This window comes from Lissotriton vulgaris, chromosome 7, assembly GCF_964263255.1.
Source record: "Lissotriton vulgaris chromosome 7, aLisVul1.2, whole genome shotgun sequence".
In the NCBI taxonomy this organism is placed as follows: Eukaryota; Metazoa; Chordata; class Amphibia; order Caudata; family Salamandridae; genus Lissotriton; species Lissotriton vulgaris.
The window spans coordinates 1,324,303,436-1,324,322,547 of NC_141695.1; the positions used below are offsets into that span (position 1 = coordinate 1,324,303,436).

Genomic DNA, 19,112 nt, shown 5'->3' on the forward strand with positions numbered 1-19,112 from the left:
AGTCAGTTCCGCTTTTAGACTAGGTAGAAATGTTTACCACAGAATGCCTGCACTCCCTTGCTGACTGGTTGGAGTATTTGTTTTACAAGTAACAAAATATGTTCCTTGTTCTGGGCATTTGATATCATCTTCCGCCCACATGAGATATTTGGTTGCCAATAATAATGCGCTTTTGGTGCGTGATTGATGTGATTCTGCAGAGGCAGCACACCCTGCAGATGGTGGGGAAGGTCTTCGAAAATGCCCTAGTCAACAGCAAGTGCAACAATGGCATTAGCCTCCATGCCTGTATCACCAGGAAACTCACTAGAAGACTACGAATCATCCAGAACTCACCCTCAACCTCCCACAGAGAACTCGCTTCATACCACACCTCAGGTAACTACACTGTCTCCCGATACACAAACGCACTCAATTCAAACTCCTCACACACGCTTTCAAGATATCATACAATTTAGGCCCTACCTACCTGAACAGTTGCATCTCCTTCTACCAACCACCCAGACACCTCCGCGTCGCAGGACTCCTAGTCGCAAAGATTCCACGCATACATAGATCTGTTCTCTTACTTTGCCCCAAATGGGTGGAACACCTCTCGCTCCACATCAGAGCCACCTCCTCTCACCTTGTATCACAGAAAAAAGCTGGAAACGGGGGTTTCAATCAACCAACCTACCAAAGGCAGAGCCAGGCACACACACTTGCCCATCCTTAGGTACCTTTGCAGGTGAGAGAAGTGCACTTTGGAAATACACATAGCATAGCAGAGGCATTTATACTTTAAGTAGAACTAAGGAGTTCACGCATGACACCTTTGACCACAAATAACTAACAATTTAATTAACAGGGCCTGTTAAAATTATCCTAATCATTACACAATTTCCTTTTGTAGAGGTGTCACAGATGAAATACAAAGTGAGTGAGGAATGCACTGGCGCTCTTTGTCCCAAATTTCAAGCCAGAGATTTCTCCCCTCTTATTGTGTAAAACAATTGCCCAGGTTAAGAAATCTACCGCACTGCTCACAACACACACAAGAAACCCTACCCCTGCCGCTAAGCAATAGTTGCCAATGCCGGTTCCTGAACTCATCCTACAGGTTTAAAAACGAAACAGCCATTAACAGCCACTTTAAGGTGACCGACAAGGGACTGATCATTAGAAGCTCTTCTGTTGAGTGACCCCGCCCTCCGGGAGCCCAGTCACCCCTCACCTCTTTTCCATGCCCCTGGTAGTATGTGTGAGGCTGTCTATATGTTTCTGCTGCGTTCAGGCGATTGGATCCCTCCTTGTCCCTGGTATCTCCGCCCTGAAGCGCACCTGTGAATTATCATCAAAACCGGTTCAGACACACACCCCTCTTAGAGGACGAGCCGGCTGAAGGCCGAACGACAGAAAGGTTAACTTCAAATACTCTCTCTGCTTCCTTCGCCTCTGAACCGCCGACTTCTTAGGGTGCAAACTTTTCAAATCTTTTAGTCGTGTATTCTTTTTTTAAACGTGGTGGTTTGGGTTTCACTCCGAATCTATTGGCAGACAGTGAGTGCCGACGGCTGGAAGAAGAGATGACCGGACCTGGCTTGGCGCTCATTCTTGTCGTTCACTTGAGCACAGGTAAGAGACGGAACCTCAGTCACCCGGACCCTAGCTGTGGGCTGTACCCTCCGTCACCAGCGCACTTACAACTATCGAAGCCTGTGCACTCGCCTTCGTTCACTTGAGCATAAGTATGAGGTCGGAGCTCTCAAATTTGACAGGCCCGCAAGTCAGTAACTCATCCAGAACAGCTGTGCGTATTTGTTGTGTGTGTATTTTATTCTGTTGCCATGCAGTTTGGGACTTGTCCTGTTTATCTCTTTTAAAATCAGAAGTACAAGTCCCAGCATGCAAAGAGAAAATATTGACTGGATGCAGAGAGATCACATCCTACAGAAAGCGGAGTGCAGGCTGGATCAAGGTGGGACTTTTATCGCTGAATGAGCTCATAAACACGTTTTAATACCTGTCTACACTCATGCACGAGGGCAGATAGCATTTCCTAGTTATTTAAGCACTGGGGAACTCTTTTGTGGCACATTTCAATTACTGGTGTGGCCAGTGTATCATACCTGGCTTACTGTTTCTTCATGTGCTGTCTTCCTTGGCCTTTATACAGCTTGCTATTTGACTAGTCCCTCCTTGTCTTCCTTCTCTTATATGGTGCCGATTGGCCCTTCATGTGGTTTGCTCTTCTGTGGGACTTGCCATGCTGTCATGCTTGACCTGCTGTTTCTCCTGGATGCCAGGGAGAGTGGTTTGTGGGCTAGGGACACCCTACATATAGTGTGGCAATGGGTGCTCCTGGTTACAAAGTCACATGAACAACAATGTTCTCCAACTTCCAGGTGCTTCCGTATTCCACTAATCTCCTCTGATTCTTTGATGCCCCCTGACAATAGGCTGACTCATTGGCCGCAACCCGGAAACGACAATGAAGTGAGGTACATCGAGACTACGAGCAAGAAATTGGAACTTGCAGCGCACAACAGCCTTATTTCCGCCACGCCGCCAGGGAGGCTTATGTTTTCCTGCCTGTCTATGTTGCCTTCCAACTGCAATTTAACCAGATGGCACATTAGTGACAGTATCTCTGGGCACCTGGCCGCCCCTTTGTTGATAGATTGTACCACCCCCTTGTTATTGGACCAGATTGTGAGTTTCATGTTGCGCAGCTCGTGTTTCCAGATCGCCAGGGCCACCACGATGGGAAATAGTTTGAGGAATGTTATGTTCCCTGTTTTGCCTTAACTATGCCATGCGCCTGGCCATTGCTACCTACACCACTTGCTTCCCAGGAAGGCCCCAAAACCATGGCTCCCGGCTGCGTCCGTAAAAAGTGCAATATGACTGCATGTCACCCATCCTTCTCTCCAGATGAGGATCCCATTAAAGTTCTTCAGAAATGCGTTCTACATCTGCAGGTCCTGTTTCACGCCCGCTCCTAATCTAACATGGTGGTGTTTGCGTGTCATGCCTGATGTCAAATGGGTCAGTCGCCTAGCGAACACCCTGCCTGCCGGGATCACTCTTGCCGCAAAATTGAGCTTACCAATCTGACCCTGGATCTCCCTGAGAGTCGCTTTTTCTTTTCCACATAGGTTCCTGATGTCCTCCCTGACCTCTGTCACTTTTCCTTCTGGCAACTGGAGGTGCCAGCAATGGAGTCCAGCTCGAATCCTAGGAACATGATCGTTGTTGCCGAGCCCACAGTCTTATCTTCCGCTAGCGGGACCCCTAACTCCTTAGCTAGAGCTTGGAATGCGGCTAATGTCTGGCCGCATATGTCAGTAGTGGCCGGGCCTGTGAAAAGGAAATCATCCAGGTAATGGAGCTTCCCCCCATCCTTGTGCCTAGCGTGCCGGGCCCATTCCAGGAACGTGCTGAACGTCTCAAAATAAGCACAAGACACCGAACAACCCATGGGCAAGGCTTTGTCAAAGTAGAACTCCCCCCCCCCCCCACTGAAAACCCAGGAGGTGGAAACTGGAAGGGTGGACTGGGAGGAGGCGGAACGCCGATTCTATGTCTGCTTTAGCCATAAGGGCTCCGTGGCCGGATATATGATGATACAACGCATGTTATTACAACGCATGCTTTTACATCGCATTTTTTACAACGCAAAATCTTTTACAACGCATGTATTTACAACACATGTTTTTACAACGCAGGTACCTTTACAACGCATACCATTACAACGTAAGTATTGATAAATATATATTAATTTTATAATCGTAAAATAATTGAAAAAAATATAATTTAATGTAATTTAATTTAAATTTAATTTATTTTTACCCTGTACCCCTGTACCCCAAAAACCCAAAACTGACCCTCAACCCCAAAAATACCCCTTTACCCCAAAACCCCAAACTGACCCTGAACCCCAAAAATACCCCTTTACCCAAAAACTAAAAACTGACCCTGAACCCCAAAAATACCCCTTTACCCAAAAACTAAAAACTGACCCTGAACCCCAAAAATACCCCTTTACCCAAAAACTAAAAACTGACCCTGAACCCCAAAAATACCCCTTTACCCAAAAACTAAAAACTGACCCTGAACCCCCAAAATACCCCTTTACCCAAAATCTAAAAACTGACCCTGAACCCCAAAAATACCCCTTTACCCAAAAACTAAAAACTGACCCTGAACCCCAAAAATACCCCTTTACCCAAAAACTAAAAACTGACCCTGAACCCTAAAAATACCCCTTTACCCAAAAACTAAAAACTGACCCTGAACCCCAAAAATACCCCTTTACCCAAAAACTAAAAACTGACCCTGAACCCTAAAAATACCCCTTTACCCAAAAACTAAAAACTGACCCTGAACCCCAAAAATACCCCTTTACCCAAAAACTAAAAACTGACCCTGAACCCCAAAAATACCCCTTTACCCAAAAACCCAAAACTGACCCTGAACCCTAAAAATACCCCTTTACCCCAAACATATAACATTTAAAATATAATTATATACTTACCAATACTTACGTTGTAATGGTATGCGTTGTAAAGGTACCTGCGTTGTAAAAACATGCGTTGTAAATACATGCGTTGTAAAAAAATTTGCGTTGTAAAAGTTCCGTTGTAATGGTATGTCGTTGTAAAAGTTGCGTTGTAAGTGATGTTTACCCCGTGGCCTGATGCTCCCACTAGGTCGATGGCATAGTCCACTGTGGCATAACCCACTGAGCAGACCTCCGGGCTGATCCCGTCGTTAATGGATGACCCTTCGGGGAATGACAGATGGTGAATCAATCTAAATTGACCTGGATCCTTCTTAGGTACCACCCCCCAGTGGAGAGACCACTATCCCCGCCTGCAATAGGGGAGGCAAGGGGCCTTCTATTCTGCCCAGTGCTTTCTCTTTTTCCAACTTCTTGGAGACTACCTCGGGGTGTTGGAGGGCTGATTTTAAATTCCTTGCCCCGCCTCGCGGCGGGTGCCCTCGAAGGGGATAACAAACCCCTCCTCAAATCCTTTCACTAATGTCTTGGCGGCTGCTTTGTTGTGGTACATGTTTGCAAGCCTGCGTAGTTGATCTGTGTTGATGGGGGACCTGGCTAGGCTGTATTGATGGAACTCCCCTGGACTCCCCCATTTCTCGTTCGCCCCCTCACTGCTTCTTCCCTTTCTCTTTTTTGTCTCTTCCTTGGTCGCTTTTTCGCTTGCACCCCACCGTTGGGTGTCCCCCCGTAATTGGAGCAAGCGTGCAGGAACTTGCACGACGATCCCCATGAACATTCGTTAGCTTCATGTTTCCAGCATATGGCTGGCCCTCCCCGCGGTGGCGAGGTCTTCCATGTGTTGTGCGCTCTGCCTTTCTGGAAAGTCCTAATCCTTCCCTTGTGATGGGGGAGCGAAAGGGCTGTTCGCCCCTCCCTGCCCAGTGCCTAGTTTCCTTAGCAATCATCATCTTGTGGATGAACCCAGACACATCTTCCTCATTCCATTCCATCTCTGGATGGGTCTGCATCTTTAAACGGAAGCCCTTATCATATTCCAGCCAGGCGTCACCGGGGAACTGCCTCTGCGCATTGTGTATGTTGGCCTTATAGAGCCAAAGGTCTGCGGAGCAGCGCAGAAATTTCTCCACAATTATGCACGCCATGATCCTAAAGGCGTCTAACCAATTGTCAAAGCTCCTCTCTTTCCTTTCCTTCCGCCTTTCTCTCCTATCTACCTCTTTCTTATCGCAAGCCGTCAGGTCTAGCCCATCCATTTAGATCTCTAACAAAGTGAAGATGTCTATAAACTCCTTCTTCCAAATTCTCTCCTTGACTGACAGAGGTATCAGACTGGCTAGTCCAGTGGCTCTAGTTGTTAAGGACGCAGGGCCGGGGGAGGGCCGCGCATAGGGGTCTTGCACCGGGAGGGCATGTAGTAGGCCGCCGACGGGGCCGCCCCAGCCTGTTACTGGTGACCCTAAGCCCCCCTGCCCTGTTGGGGCGCTCTGACCCCTCAGCTGCGCTTGCCACACCCACCCAGGGTCTATCAGGTGCCACGGAAGGCCTGAACATTCCTCGTCCTCTGGGTCGCAAGCGCCCCCTTCCCCTTGCCCATTCTGCCCCTGCAGGATGAGAGGCGTCATGGCTTTTAAGCATTCTTGCACGATCGTGCCAATATGCTCACCGCTCGTTGCTGTCATCTCTATTCCTCGTCCTGGCCCTTCCATCCTCGGCTTGCCTCCCGACGTGGGGGCTTTCTTTTCCAGCTGCGTCTTCTTCGCCGCCGTCTCCTTTAGCTTTGCTGGGATTCTTCTCTGCCACTTCTGCGCTGGCTCCTAAGCTTCTGCTGTCGGTCGTTTGCTCGGACCTCCTCCGGCGCCCTTGCCCAGGTGCGCCTGCAGCCATTGGGTTCCATGTACCTCGGAGGCCGCTCTGATCTGTTTTAACAGCTCCCTCTTACTGGCCATGTTGCTGGGTGCTACCCCCTGTCTGGAAGTGCTCGGCCGCTTGGTGGAAGCGCTCTCGGATGGCCTTCGGACTGTTCCTTGGTTGTCCCGGACTCTGGCCCCAGCACGGCCTTGCTCGGTCTTCTGCCTGGTATCGCCGATGCCGCGCTTCGTCTGGTTACTCGGCAGCGCTTCGCCTCCACCTCTGGTCGTCGTCCTGGACAAGATCCTTTCGCCGTGCTGCCACTGTCCCCGAGTCCAAGATGCCAACTGGACCGGAACCGGTGTTCTTATGCCCCCCACTTTAGCATCTGTGGCTAGCCGGCCTCCTTCCCAATTGGGCGGTTTACCCCTTGCCCCAGCCCCATTGGCCGCTGGGCAAGGCGCCTACCTGGCGAGGCTAGTGGGGGAGGCCGCAAGGATGTGCGACACAGACTTTCCCGCTTCTGGGGGCACCGCCCAGAACCGGTTTATTTTCCAGGGGCCTGGCGAGGGTTAAGGCGCCAGCCCTCGAGCCCCCTGCGGGGGCGGCCTCTGCGAGAACCCTTGTACTCATAAGGGTTTGAAACACGTAGACCATTGGAGGAACCAAGCAGTTGGCTTCATAGTGATGCGTAGTAAATGGGATCTTTTCCACCCCAATTCAATCCATTGAATACAAATTGTTGTTGTTTCTTTAAAAAATTGTACAATCAAGGATTTGTAACAAATGTCTATTTGAAAAAAAGCACTTCTGTTTTTGGTTCACAGTATTGGAGTGTATCTGGGATATATGTTTTAAGTATGGGATGTATGAATGTATGAATGTATGAATGGCAAGAATGTTGTGAATTACTTCTTGATGAGTATGTTTTTCTAAACTATGGTATATTGTATATAGTATTTGTTTGGGTATAGTGGCTAATGTATATATCTTTTTGTATGTGGGGAGAAAAAACATGAAAAAAATCGAATTGAAATTATGAAATAAAAGTGACTAATAAGCTTTAAGATGAAGTGAAGATGGTCTCACACATCTTATTTCTAATCTCTTGTAAAATAAGGAACAGTATTGGCATTCTTTTTGTTTATTGACACTGGTTTCTAGAGCTTTTACTTTCGAGGTCCTGGCCATTTTGACTCCAAATGTGTGGCTACTGCCATGGTTGGTTCCTGCCTCGCTGGCTGCAGGTATGTTGCTCTACCCAGGAACTTCACTCTCCAGGTATGCAGTTGCTGGTGCCTTGGATGGTATCAGCGCTCCAGATGTTGCCACCTCTGTTCTGTGGTGGAGGTGCACATTAAATGTAGCTGGCCTATACTCTCTGATTCTCCCCAGGGCACTGTGGGTATTTTGGTCAATTCCATAACCGTTTGTGTGGCATGATCTGGCCTACTTATGTTCACTACTTCCTTTGTTTTACTGGAGGAGGCCTTGTCACATCTTCATGGATTTGATGGCTGTGCTCGTGGCTGACTAGCTGTCTCCTCCTCTTGCCTGTCACCAACTTCCGGGGCTGGTCCAACCCATATCTGGGTTCCAGCCTTGACAAAAACTTTCCATCCTATCAGGCACTCTGCTTCTGTGTCTCAAACCTCTTGAATGCCTGCACAATGTTTGTGACTCTGTTACCAGTGCTTTTTAGGTCGAGCCTCAGGCATTGCTTTAGCAATGCTTGTATGGCGAGATTATAGTAAGGCTTTCAAAAGTGTACCCAAACTGCGGATTGGGTACAGTGCATGTGAGACAGGCGGGTGCACATAGCACACCTCAAGCCTCAGCATCAGACTTCAAAGGAATCCGCTCCCCGACCCCGCATCAGACTTCAAAGGAATGCGCTCCCCCGCGCCCACCACAGCAATGCCAAGAGCTTGTTATTTGTAGTAGTTTGGCAAACGCGACCACTGCCGCTCACCTCTCATCGCCCCTCTTTCCTTGCTTCAGTGGCGTAACTAACCACTCTTTCCCTTCTTCTGAACAAGATCTCGCTTGCCTGCAGATTTTGACTGCAAATTTTGTGCTTCTTAATGTTGTGGGTAGAGTACATTCATCTTTCTAGTGGACTTATTCTTTGACGTCTTCTAAAGTGAGTGATCCAAATTGCACTTTTTTAAACTACAAAATCAATTAATTCAGTTATAATGAGAACTGCAACATTTGTCTAATCCTATTTCCAAGGCGATGCTCTCCGAAGTACCCAGCAGTATGCTTTACATGTCGCCACTAGGGGGCAGTGATTGACCGGCTTTCTTACTCCGAGTACTTGCACTCTACTAGCCCGATAGATAGGTGCGCATGTTGCGATTTCCTTCCTCTTTTGCTGTTCTTTAAAGGTATCCTTACTCATAAATTCACTTCCTTGGGCTTGCCTCCTGTGCATTTTTCATTCTATTCTATACTTCTCCATTCCCCCAGACTTTTTTGTCATATTTTCTTTTCTTCATTTGCTTAATGCTTGGCATACCCTTTTCTGTTCTTAAAAGCAAGTTTCAAGCGTCATTGGGTTCATCCAGGTATTTAAATGTGTGAGTACTATCGGGTACTGAGAACCTGCACTTCTTTATTTTCAGAACCTGAATTTTCAGAACCCGAGTACCAGCACTTCTTGACAGGTGCAATACTTTTAATTGGAGAGTTCAGACACTTTTGAGAAGCAATGAGGTATTCAAGGCCAGGTTACCTGTATTTTTTGCCTTGCAAGCACTGGGTCAACTAATGATGTACTTCCACAACTCATTAATATCGCGACAACTTGCCAACTCTAGCACTCCTCGTGCTCTTGACAGACCATACCCACAATCGAAAAAAGAGAATCTCTGTACTCCTCACTCAGGATAAGAATTTAATGTAAACTAAGTGACAGTAGGGCTTTCAGTTGGACGGGTTCACACAACCCCCCCACACACAACCCCCCACACACAACCCCCACACACACAACCCCCCCACACACAACCCCACATACACACAACCCCACATACACACAACCCCACATACACACAACCCCATATACACACAACCCCCCTCACACAACCCCACCCTCACACAACCCCCCACCCTCACACAACCCCCCACACACACACAACCCCCCCCACACACACAACCCCGCACACACACACAACCCCGCCACACACACAACCCCAAACACACACACACAACCCCAAACACACACACACAACCCCCCACACACACAGCCCCACACACACACAACTCCACACAAACACACAACCGCACACACACACAGACACACACCCAGACCCCCCACACACCCCCACACACAACCCCCACACACACAGCCCCCCATACCCCCCCACACACACAACCCCCCACACAACACCACACACCACCACTCCCACACACACCACCCCCACACACAAACCCCCACACACTACCGCCCACACACACACAACCCCATATACACACAACCCCCCTCACACAACCCCACACACACAACCCCACCCTCACACAACCCCCCCCACACACACAACCCCCCACACACACACAACCCCGCACACACACACAACCCCGCCACACACACAACCCCAAACACACACACACAACCCCAAACACACACACACAACCCCCCACACACACAGCCCCACACACACACAACTCCACACAAACACACAACCGCACACACACACAGACACACACCCAGACCCCCCACACACCCCCACACACACAGCCCCCCATACCCCCCCACACACACAACCCCCCACACAACACCACACACCACCACTCCCACACACACCACCCCCACACACAAACCCCCACACACTACCGCCCACACACACACAACCCCCCACACACACACAACCACACAAACACACAACCCCATAGAACCCCACACACACACCTAGACCCCCGAACACACACCCTCCACACACACCCACACCCCTACACACACAACCCCCACACACACCCCTACCCCACACACACACAACCCCACACACAACCCAACACACACCACCACCCCACACACACACAACCCCCCACACACAACCCCCCCACACACACACTACCCTCCACACAACCCCACACACGCACAACCCCACACATACACAACCCCACACACAAACACAAACCCACACACACACCTCCCCACACACACACAACCCCCCAAACACAACCCCCCCACACACACACACCCCACACACAACCCCCCACACACAACCCCCCACACACACACCCCACACACCCCACACACACACAACCCCACACACACAAAACCCCCACACACACACAATCCCACATACACACACACAACCCCAAACACAAACAACCACACACAAACCCCCCACACACAACTCCCCACACACACACAACCCCCCACACACACACACACACACACACCCCACACACAACCCCCACACACAAACCCCCCACACACACCACACACCCCGCACACACACAACCCCACACAAACACACAACCCCACACACACAAACCTCCCCCCCACACACACAACCCCCCCACACACAGCCACCCCCACACACAACCACCCCCCACACACAACCACCCCACACAAACAACCCCACACACAACCCCTCACACACACAACCCCACACACACACAACCCCCCTCACACACACAACCCCCCACACACACAACCCCACACACATACTACCCCCACACACAACCCCCCACACACAACCCCCCACACCCAACCCCCCACACACAACCCCCCCCACACACAACCACACACACACACACAACCACACACACACACACACAACCACACACACATACAACTCAAAACACACACAACCACACACACACAACCCCACACACAACTCCCCCATACACAACCCCCCCACACACACACACACACCCCACACACAACCCCCCCACACACACCCCACACACCACGCACACACACAACCCCACACACCCACCCACACACACCACCACCCCACACACACAACCCCCCCACACACACACAACCCCCCACACACAACCCCCCCCCACACAACCCCCCACATGCACAACCCCCCACACAAACACAACCCCACACACACACACTCCCACACACACAAAACCACACACATACCCACACCCCCCACACACACCCCCAAACACCCCCACACACACACACACACACACGCACACACTCCACACAAATCCCCCACCCCCCCATATGCACAACCCCACACACACACAACCCCACACACACAACCCCCCCACACACACAACCAACACACACACAACCCCCACACACACACACCTAGACCCCTCACACACACCCCCACACAACACCCCCCACACACACAGAACCTTCCCCTCACACACACACACACCCACACACATACAACCACACAAACATACAACCCCACACACATACAACCCCACACGCATACAACCCCACACACATACAACCCCATACACATACAACCCAAAACACACACAACCACACACACAAACCCCACACATACAACCCCACACACACAACTTCCCACACACACACAACCCCCCACACACACCCACACACAACCCCCCACACACAAACCCCCAAACACACACCCCACACACCCCGCACACACACAAACCCACACACAACCCCACACACACAAACCCCCCCCACACACACAATCCCACACACACACACACACAACCCCAAACACAAACAACCACAAACACACAACCCCACACACACAACCCCCCACACACAACTCCCTACACACACACAGCCCCCCACACACACCCACACACACACCCCACACACAACCCCCCACACACAAACCCCCCCAGACACAAACCCCCCAGACACACACCACACACCCCGCACACACACAACCCCACACAAACACACAACCCCACACACACAAACCTCCCCCCCACACACACAGACAACCCCCCCACACACAGCCAACCCCCACACACAACCACCCCACACACACAACCCCCCCACACAACCCCCCACACACACAACCCCACACACACACACAACCCCCCTCACACACACAACCCCCCCACGCACACACAACCCCACACACACACAACCCCACACACACCCGCATCCCCACACACACCCAACCCCACACACATACTACCCCCACACACAACCCTCCACACACAACACCCCACACCCAACGCCCCCACACACAACCCCCCACACACACAACCACACACACACACACACAACCACACACACACACAACCACACACAAACACAACCACACACACACGCAACCACACACAACCACAAGCACACACAACCACACTCAACCACACAACCACACACACACCCAACCCCCCCACACACAACCCCCCACACACACAACCACACACACACAACCTTACACAAACACAACCACACACGCAACCACACACAACCACAAGCACACACAACAACACTCAACCACACAACCACACACACACCCAACCCCCCCACACATGAACAACCACCCACACACACCTCACACACAACCGCACAACCCCACACACACAACCGCACACACACACAACCCCACACACACAGAACCCCACACACACAGAACCCCACACACAACCCCCCACACACACAACTCCCACACACCCACACACACCTCACACACCCCACACACACACAGCCGTCCCACACACCCCCACCCTCACCCCACACCCCCACCCGACACACCCACACACACAACCCCCCCACACACAACCCCCCCACACACACAACCCCTCCCCATACACACAACCCCACGCACATACACAACCCCACACACAACCCCCCCACACACAACCATCTATCTGTCTATCTGTCTATCTATCGCCCTCACTCTATCTATCTATCTATCTATCGCCCTCACTCCATCTATCTATCGCCCTCACTCTATCTATCCCCCTCACTTTATCTATCTATCGCCCTCACTCTATCTATCTATTGCCCTCACTTTATCTACCTATCTTTTGCCATCACTCTATCTATCTATCTATCTATCTATCTATCTATCTATCTATCTATCTATCTATCTATCTATCTCCCTCACTCTATCTACCTATCTATCATCCTCAGTCTATCTATCTATCTATTTATCGCCCTCACTCTATCTACCTATCTATCGCCCTCACTCTATCTATCTATAACCCTCACTCTATCTATCAACCTCGTTCTATCTATCTATCACCCTCACTCTATCTATCGCCCTCACTCTATCTATCAACCTCACTCTATCTATCTATCTATCTGTAACCCTCACTATATCTATCGCCCTCACTCTATTGCCCTCACTCTAATTATCTATCGCCCTCACTCTATCTATCTATCGCCCTCACTCTATCTATCTATCCCCCTCACTCTATCCATCTATCGCCCTCACTCTATCTACCTTTCTATCGCAATCACTCTATCTATCTATCTATCTATAGCCCTCACTCTATCTATCTATCTATCGCCTTCACTCTATCGCCCTCACTCTATCTATCACCCTCACTCTATCTATCGCCCTCACTCTATCTATCTATCGCCCTCGCTCGATCGCCCTCACTCTATCTATTTATTTTTATTTATTTTTAGAGTTTTCTATAGCGCGAACTTGAACCGATTAGGTTATCAGAGCGCTTTACATAGCACATGTTTCGTTACATGTTAACACAGCAGTTTACATAGAATCAGTTACGTTGCACATTTCAGTAACTTGAACCGAATAGGTTATCAAAAGCGCTTTAAATAAGACAGCATTCGATGTCCAGTGCCCTCTTCCGCCGTGTAGCGGGGGACCACTTCAAGCCCTCCGAAGTCGTCGAGCTGTCGGGACTAGGCTCCTGGAATGTCCAGTGCCCTCCTCCACCGTGTAGCGGGGGACCTCTTCCAGCCCTTCGAAATCGTCGACCTGTCGGGACTAGGCTCCTGGAATTTCAGCTGTCCCTTTACAACTACTTTGTTTGAAGTCATGACGGAGGTCTCCATCCCAGCAGCAACCAAGTAAGCTCTCTGTCTCCAAGTTTCTCTCCGCGCTTGATGATAGTCTAGTAATATGGATTTAGGTGGTTCGCACTGGTCATGTCACGTGACAAACTTCAGGAAACCTCGTTGTTTTGAGAGATTTTCCCAAGGCCATAAATTACCCCAGCACAATTTTTCCATCTTAATTCTAATGCGTGGAAATAGCAGGATTGGTTAACCCTGTAAGTCCTGTGGAGGGAGGATGTGTGCTTTAATCCCCTCTATCTCCCAGGCAGATAGGGAATACAGAGATGTTTTTTCAGTGCGGTGACCCAACTTGGGCGCCATTTGGGGGTCAGGCAGAATGATGTTCGTCTGGGTCCGTGTTGGTTCGGCTGCTTTTCCCATTTCTGACCTCGTTCTGCTCTTGGTGCTGGGTCCAGGGCGATGCGGGGGGCTCCGCCGTCCTTAGTGGGGATCTTGTAGGGCCCTCAGCAGGAGATTTCGCGCTAAATGGCAAAAGTCCGTCCTGTCCCGGGCGCCGCCATCTTAGGGTCAGGCAGCTGGGGGGAAACAGATGTCGCTGGGTGGCCCCCGCCCGCCGGCATGCGATACCTCCTCACCGCTATCGTGAACGGGAGCAGCAATCTTTCTTCCGGTCCCAGCGGCTGGGTTCCAGCTTCCCCAGTGCTGCCGCCAGCCTCGAAGGGACCCCTTACTGCCTGACGCCAGCCTCGACAGTCGCGGGCGCCATCTTGTCGCCTGCAGATCTCACGAGCAGGGAGAGAGGTAAGAACCCCAATTTTCGGCCCTTCTAGGCCCTTCTAGGCTCCGTCGACCCTCTTAAAAGGGGCACCGGACCTTCATGCGCAGACTGTGGTGCTGGGTTCCAGGATTGCTGGCCAGGATCGATGTTTATGGAGGGCGACCGCGGAGGAGCTCCGGGGCTCGCCTCCCTCTACATGCTTAGCCCTCACTCTATCTATCTATCGCCCTCACTCTATCTATCTATTGCCCTCACTTGATCGCCCTCACTCTATCTATCTATCGCCCTCACTCTATCTATCTATTGCCTTCACTCGATCGCCCTCACTCTATCTATCTTTCGCCCTCACTCTATCTATCTATCGCACTCACTCACTCACTCACTCACTCTATCTATCTGTCTGTCTGTCTGTCTGTCTGTCTGTCTGTCTGTCTGTCTGTCTGTCTGTCTATCTGTCTATCTGTCTTTCTATCTATCTATTGCCCTCTATCTATCTATCTATCTATCTATCTATCTATCTATCTATCTATCTATCTATCTATCTATCTATCTATCTATCTATCTATCTATCTATCTATCTATCTATCTATCTATCTATTTATCTATCTATCTATCGCCCTCACTCTATCTATCTATTGCCCTCACTCTATCTATCGCCCTCACTCTATCAACCTCACTCTATCTATCGATCTATCTATCGCCCTGACTCTATCTATCGCCCTCACTCTATCTATCGCCCTCACTCTATCTACCTATCGCCCTCACTCTATCTACCTATCGCCCTCACTCTATCTACCTATCGCCCTCACTCTATCTATCTATCGCCCTCACTCTATCTACCTATCTATCGCCCTCACTCTATCTATCTATCTTCTATCACCCTCACTCTATCTATCGCCCTGACTCTATCTATCTATCGACCTGACTCTATCTATCTATCGACCTGACTCTATCTATCTATCGCCCTCACTCTATCGCCCTCACTCTATCTATCTATCGCCCTCACTCTATCTTTCGCCCTCACTCTATCTATCGCCCTCACTCTATCTATCGCCCTCACTCTATCTATCGCCCTCACTCTATCTATCGCCCTCACTCTATCTACCTATCGCCCTCACTCTATCTATCTATCGCCCTCACTCTATCTATCTATCGCCCTCACTCTATCTACCTATCTATCGCCCTCACTCTATCTATCTATCTTCTATCACCCTCACTCTATGTATCTATCGCCCTGACTCTATCTATCTATCAACCTGACTCTATCTATCTAACGCCCTCACTCTATCTATCTATCTATCGCCCTGACTCTATCTATCTACCGCCCTCACTCACTCACTCATTCACTCACTCATTCACTCACTCACTCACTCATTCACTCACTCACTCACTCGCTCGCTCACTCACTCGCTCACTCGCTCGCTCACTCACTCGCTCACTCGCTCACTCACTCACTCGCTCACTCGCTCACTCACTCACTCTATCTATCTATCACCCTCGCTCTATCTATCTATCGCCCTCACTCTATCTATCTATCGCCCTCGCTCGATCGCCCTCACTCTATCTATCTATCACCCTCACTCTATCTATCTATCGCCCTCACTCTATCTATCTATCGCCCTCACTCTATCTATCTATCGCCCTCACTCTATCTATCTATTGCCCTCACTCACTCACTCACTCACTCACTCACTCACTCACTCACTCACTCTATCTATCTATCTATCGCCCTCACTCTATCACCCTCACTCTATCTATCTATCACCCTGACTCTATCTATCTATCAACCTGACTCTATCTATCTATCGCCCTCACTCTATCGCCCTCACTCTATCTATCTATCTATCGGCTTCCCTCTATCTATCGCCCTCACTCTATCTATCGCCCTCACTCTATCTATCGCCCTCACTCTATCTACCTATCGCCCTCACTCTATCTATCGCCCTCACTCTATCTACCTATCTATCGCCCTCACTCTATCTATCTTCTATCGCCCTCACTCTATCTATCTATCGCCCTGACTCTATCTATCTATCAACCTGACTCTATCTATCTATCGCCCTCACTCTATCGCCCTCACTCTATCTATCTAACGCCCTCACTCTATCTATCTATCTATCTATCTATCTATCTATCTATCTATCTATCTATCTATCTATCTATCTATCTATCTATCTATCTATCTATCTATCTATCTATCTATCTATCTATCTATCTATCTAGTATCAGTATCAATAAACTTTATTCGGTTAAAAACAGATAACCATAAAAGCAACAAACACAAAACAAAATACAGTAGTTACAATAAAAATAAATACTTCTCGTGATTAATGATACAGTGAGGTAGATCGGTAGGGAGTCTATGATGTTTCAGTTTGAATTTGTTTCCTGAATTTAAAAACACTTTTTAAATAGTTTAAAATCACAGTGACAGTTAAAATCGTGTCCATTTTCTGTACTTCTAAAAAAGCTGGGCGGCATCTGGTTAAATTCATGTTTTTTAAAAAAGGGACTAAAATTTTTCTACGTATAGCAGTATAAAATTTACAGAAGAAGAGGATATGAATATCAGATTGTTGCGATGTACCATCACACAAGCAGGTGGGCAAAATATGATTCCACGAGTTCATACATGGAAAAGACACTAATCTAAAAAATATACAAAATCTAAAACGAGTTAAAAGAAAACGATCATAGTTAGTCATGGGCAGGGATAAATATGGCTGTACAGTATTAGTCTCACAGAGGGTAGGAAGGTGCGAGTGTACCGTGGATTTTAAAATTTCCACTCTCTTCCTCTTATCCAGCAAGTGGTCCAGGCAGATAGTTTTTAGTGACTTCCTAGGAATAGTGTCCATTGTGGTCGGGTCCGAGAAATATGAATGTAATCCAATCTCGGTCAGAAAGTGCTTTACATAGCTCAACCATTCCATTCTGTCTGCATGGTCCAAACTGAGGGTGTCACGTAGCAGGGCCCGGTTCATAACGCATTCGTTAGTGGTCCATACCCTATGCCACAATAGGATGGGTTGAATTCTAATGATGTCCGTTATGTAGGGTAGGCCGAGTTCGGCGTGACAATTAAATGTGGCTGCACACTGTGGAACTGCTAGAACTCCCCTCAGAAATTTGTTCTCTACCAGCTGGATTTGATCAACATTTGCATATCCCCACAGACCTGAACCATACATAGCCACGGACAAGCATGTAGCTTTGTAAATAGTTAACATTTCTTTTATTGGCTTCCTGCCCAATTTCCTAACAAAGTTCTGTAAAGCCATGATCGTTTTCATGAATAAAAGAGTTCTAGCCTTAATAGCGCTTTTCCAGGAACCTGATTCATGAAATAAAATGCCCAAATAAGAAAAGGTTGGGGTGTTATCCAGCGGCACATTGTTTAAGAAAATGCGCTTCATTGATTTACCTGGTTTTAGGCCACAATTCATTGTGAAGGTCTTACTACAGTTTACTAGTAGGTCCAGGTTCAACATAAATCTCTCAAAGCTAACTACTAGTTTTTGTAAAGCGCAAGGAGTGCGTGCCATAAGTACTGCGTCGTCCGCGTACATGAGCGCAGGGATTTCCCTCCTCCCCACCCTGGGCATATCCCTACACTCATGCAGCAGATGACGCTCGAGACCATTGATATAAAGAAGGAATAAAAAAGGTGCCAGTACGCAACCTTGCCGCACTCCGCGACCTATACTAAATTGCCTGGAGCATTCTCCTCCCCTGCCATAACGAACAGAGGCTGTAGCTATCTATCTATCTATCTATCTATCTATCTATCTATCTATCTATCTATCTATCGCCCTCACTCTATCTATCTATTGCCCTCACTCTATCTATCGCCCTCACTCTATCAACCTCACTCTATCTATCGATCTATCTATCGCCCTGACTCTATCTATCGCCCTCACTCTATCTATCGCCCTCACTCTATCTATCGCCCTCACTCTATCTACCTATCGCCCTCACTCTATCTACCTATCGCCCTCACTCTATCTACCTATCGCCCTCACTCTATCTATCTATCGCCCTCACTCTATCTATCTATCTTCTATCACCCTCAC

General features: G+C 49.0%; 1 protein-coding gene across 1 annotated transcript in view; it reads left to right on the forward strand.

Annotated features, from left to right (window-relative positions):
• The first annotated feature begins 1,389 nt into the window (after positions 1-1,389).
• Positions 1,390-19,112, forward strand: part of LOC147703606 (serine protease 27-like) — a 263,605-nt gene continuing 245,882 nt past the window's right edge. Inside the window, exon 1 of the mRNA XM_086931942.1 lies at positions 1,390-1,614. Within this exon, the coding sequence (XP_086788068.1) occupies positions 1,566-1,614 (49 nt within the window). The 5' untranslated portion in view covers positions 1,390-1,565. The remainder of the gene's footprint in view (positions 1,615-19,112) is intronic.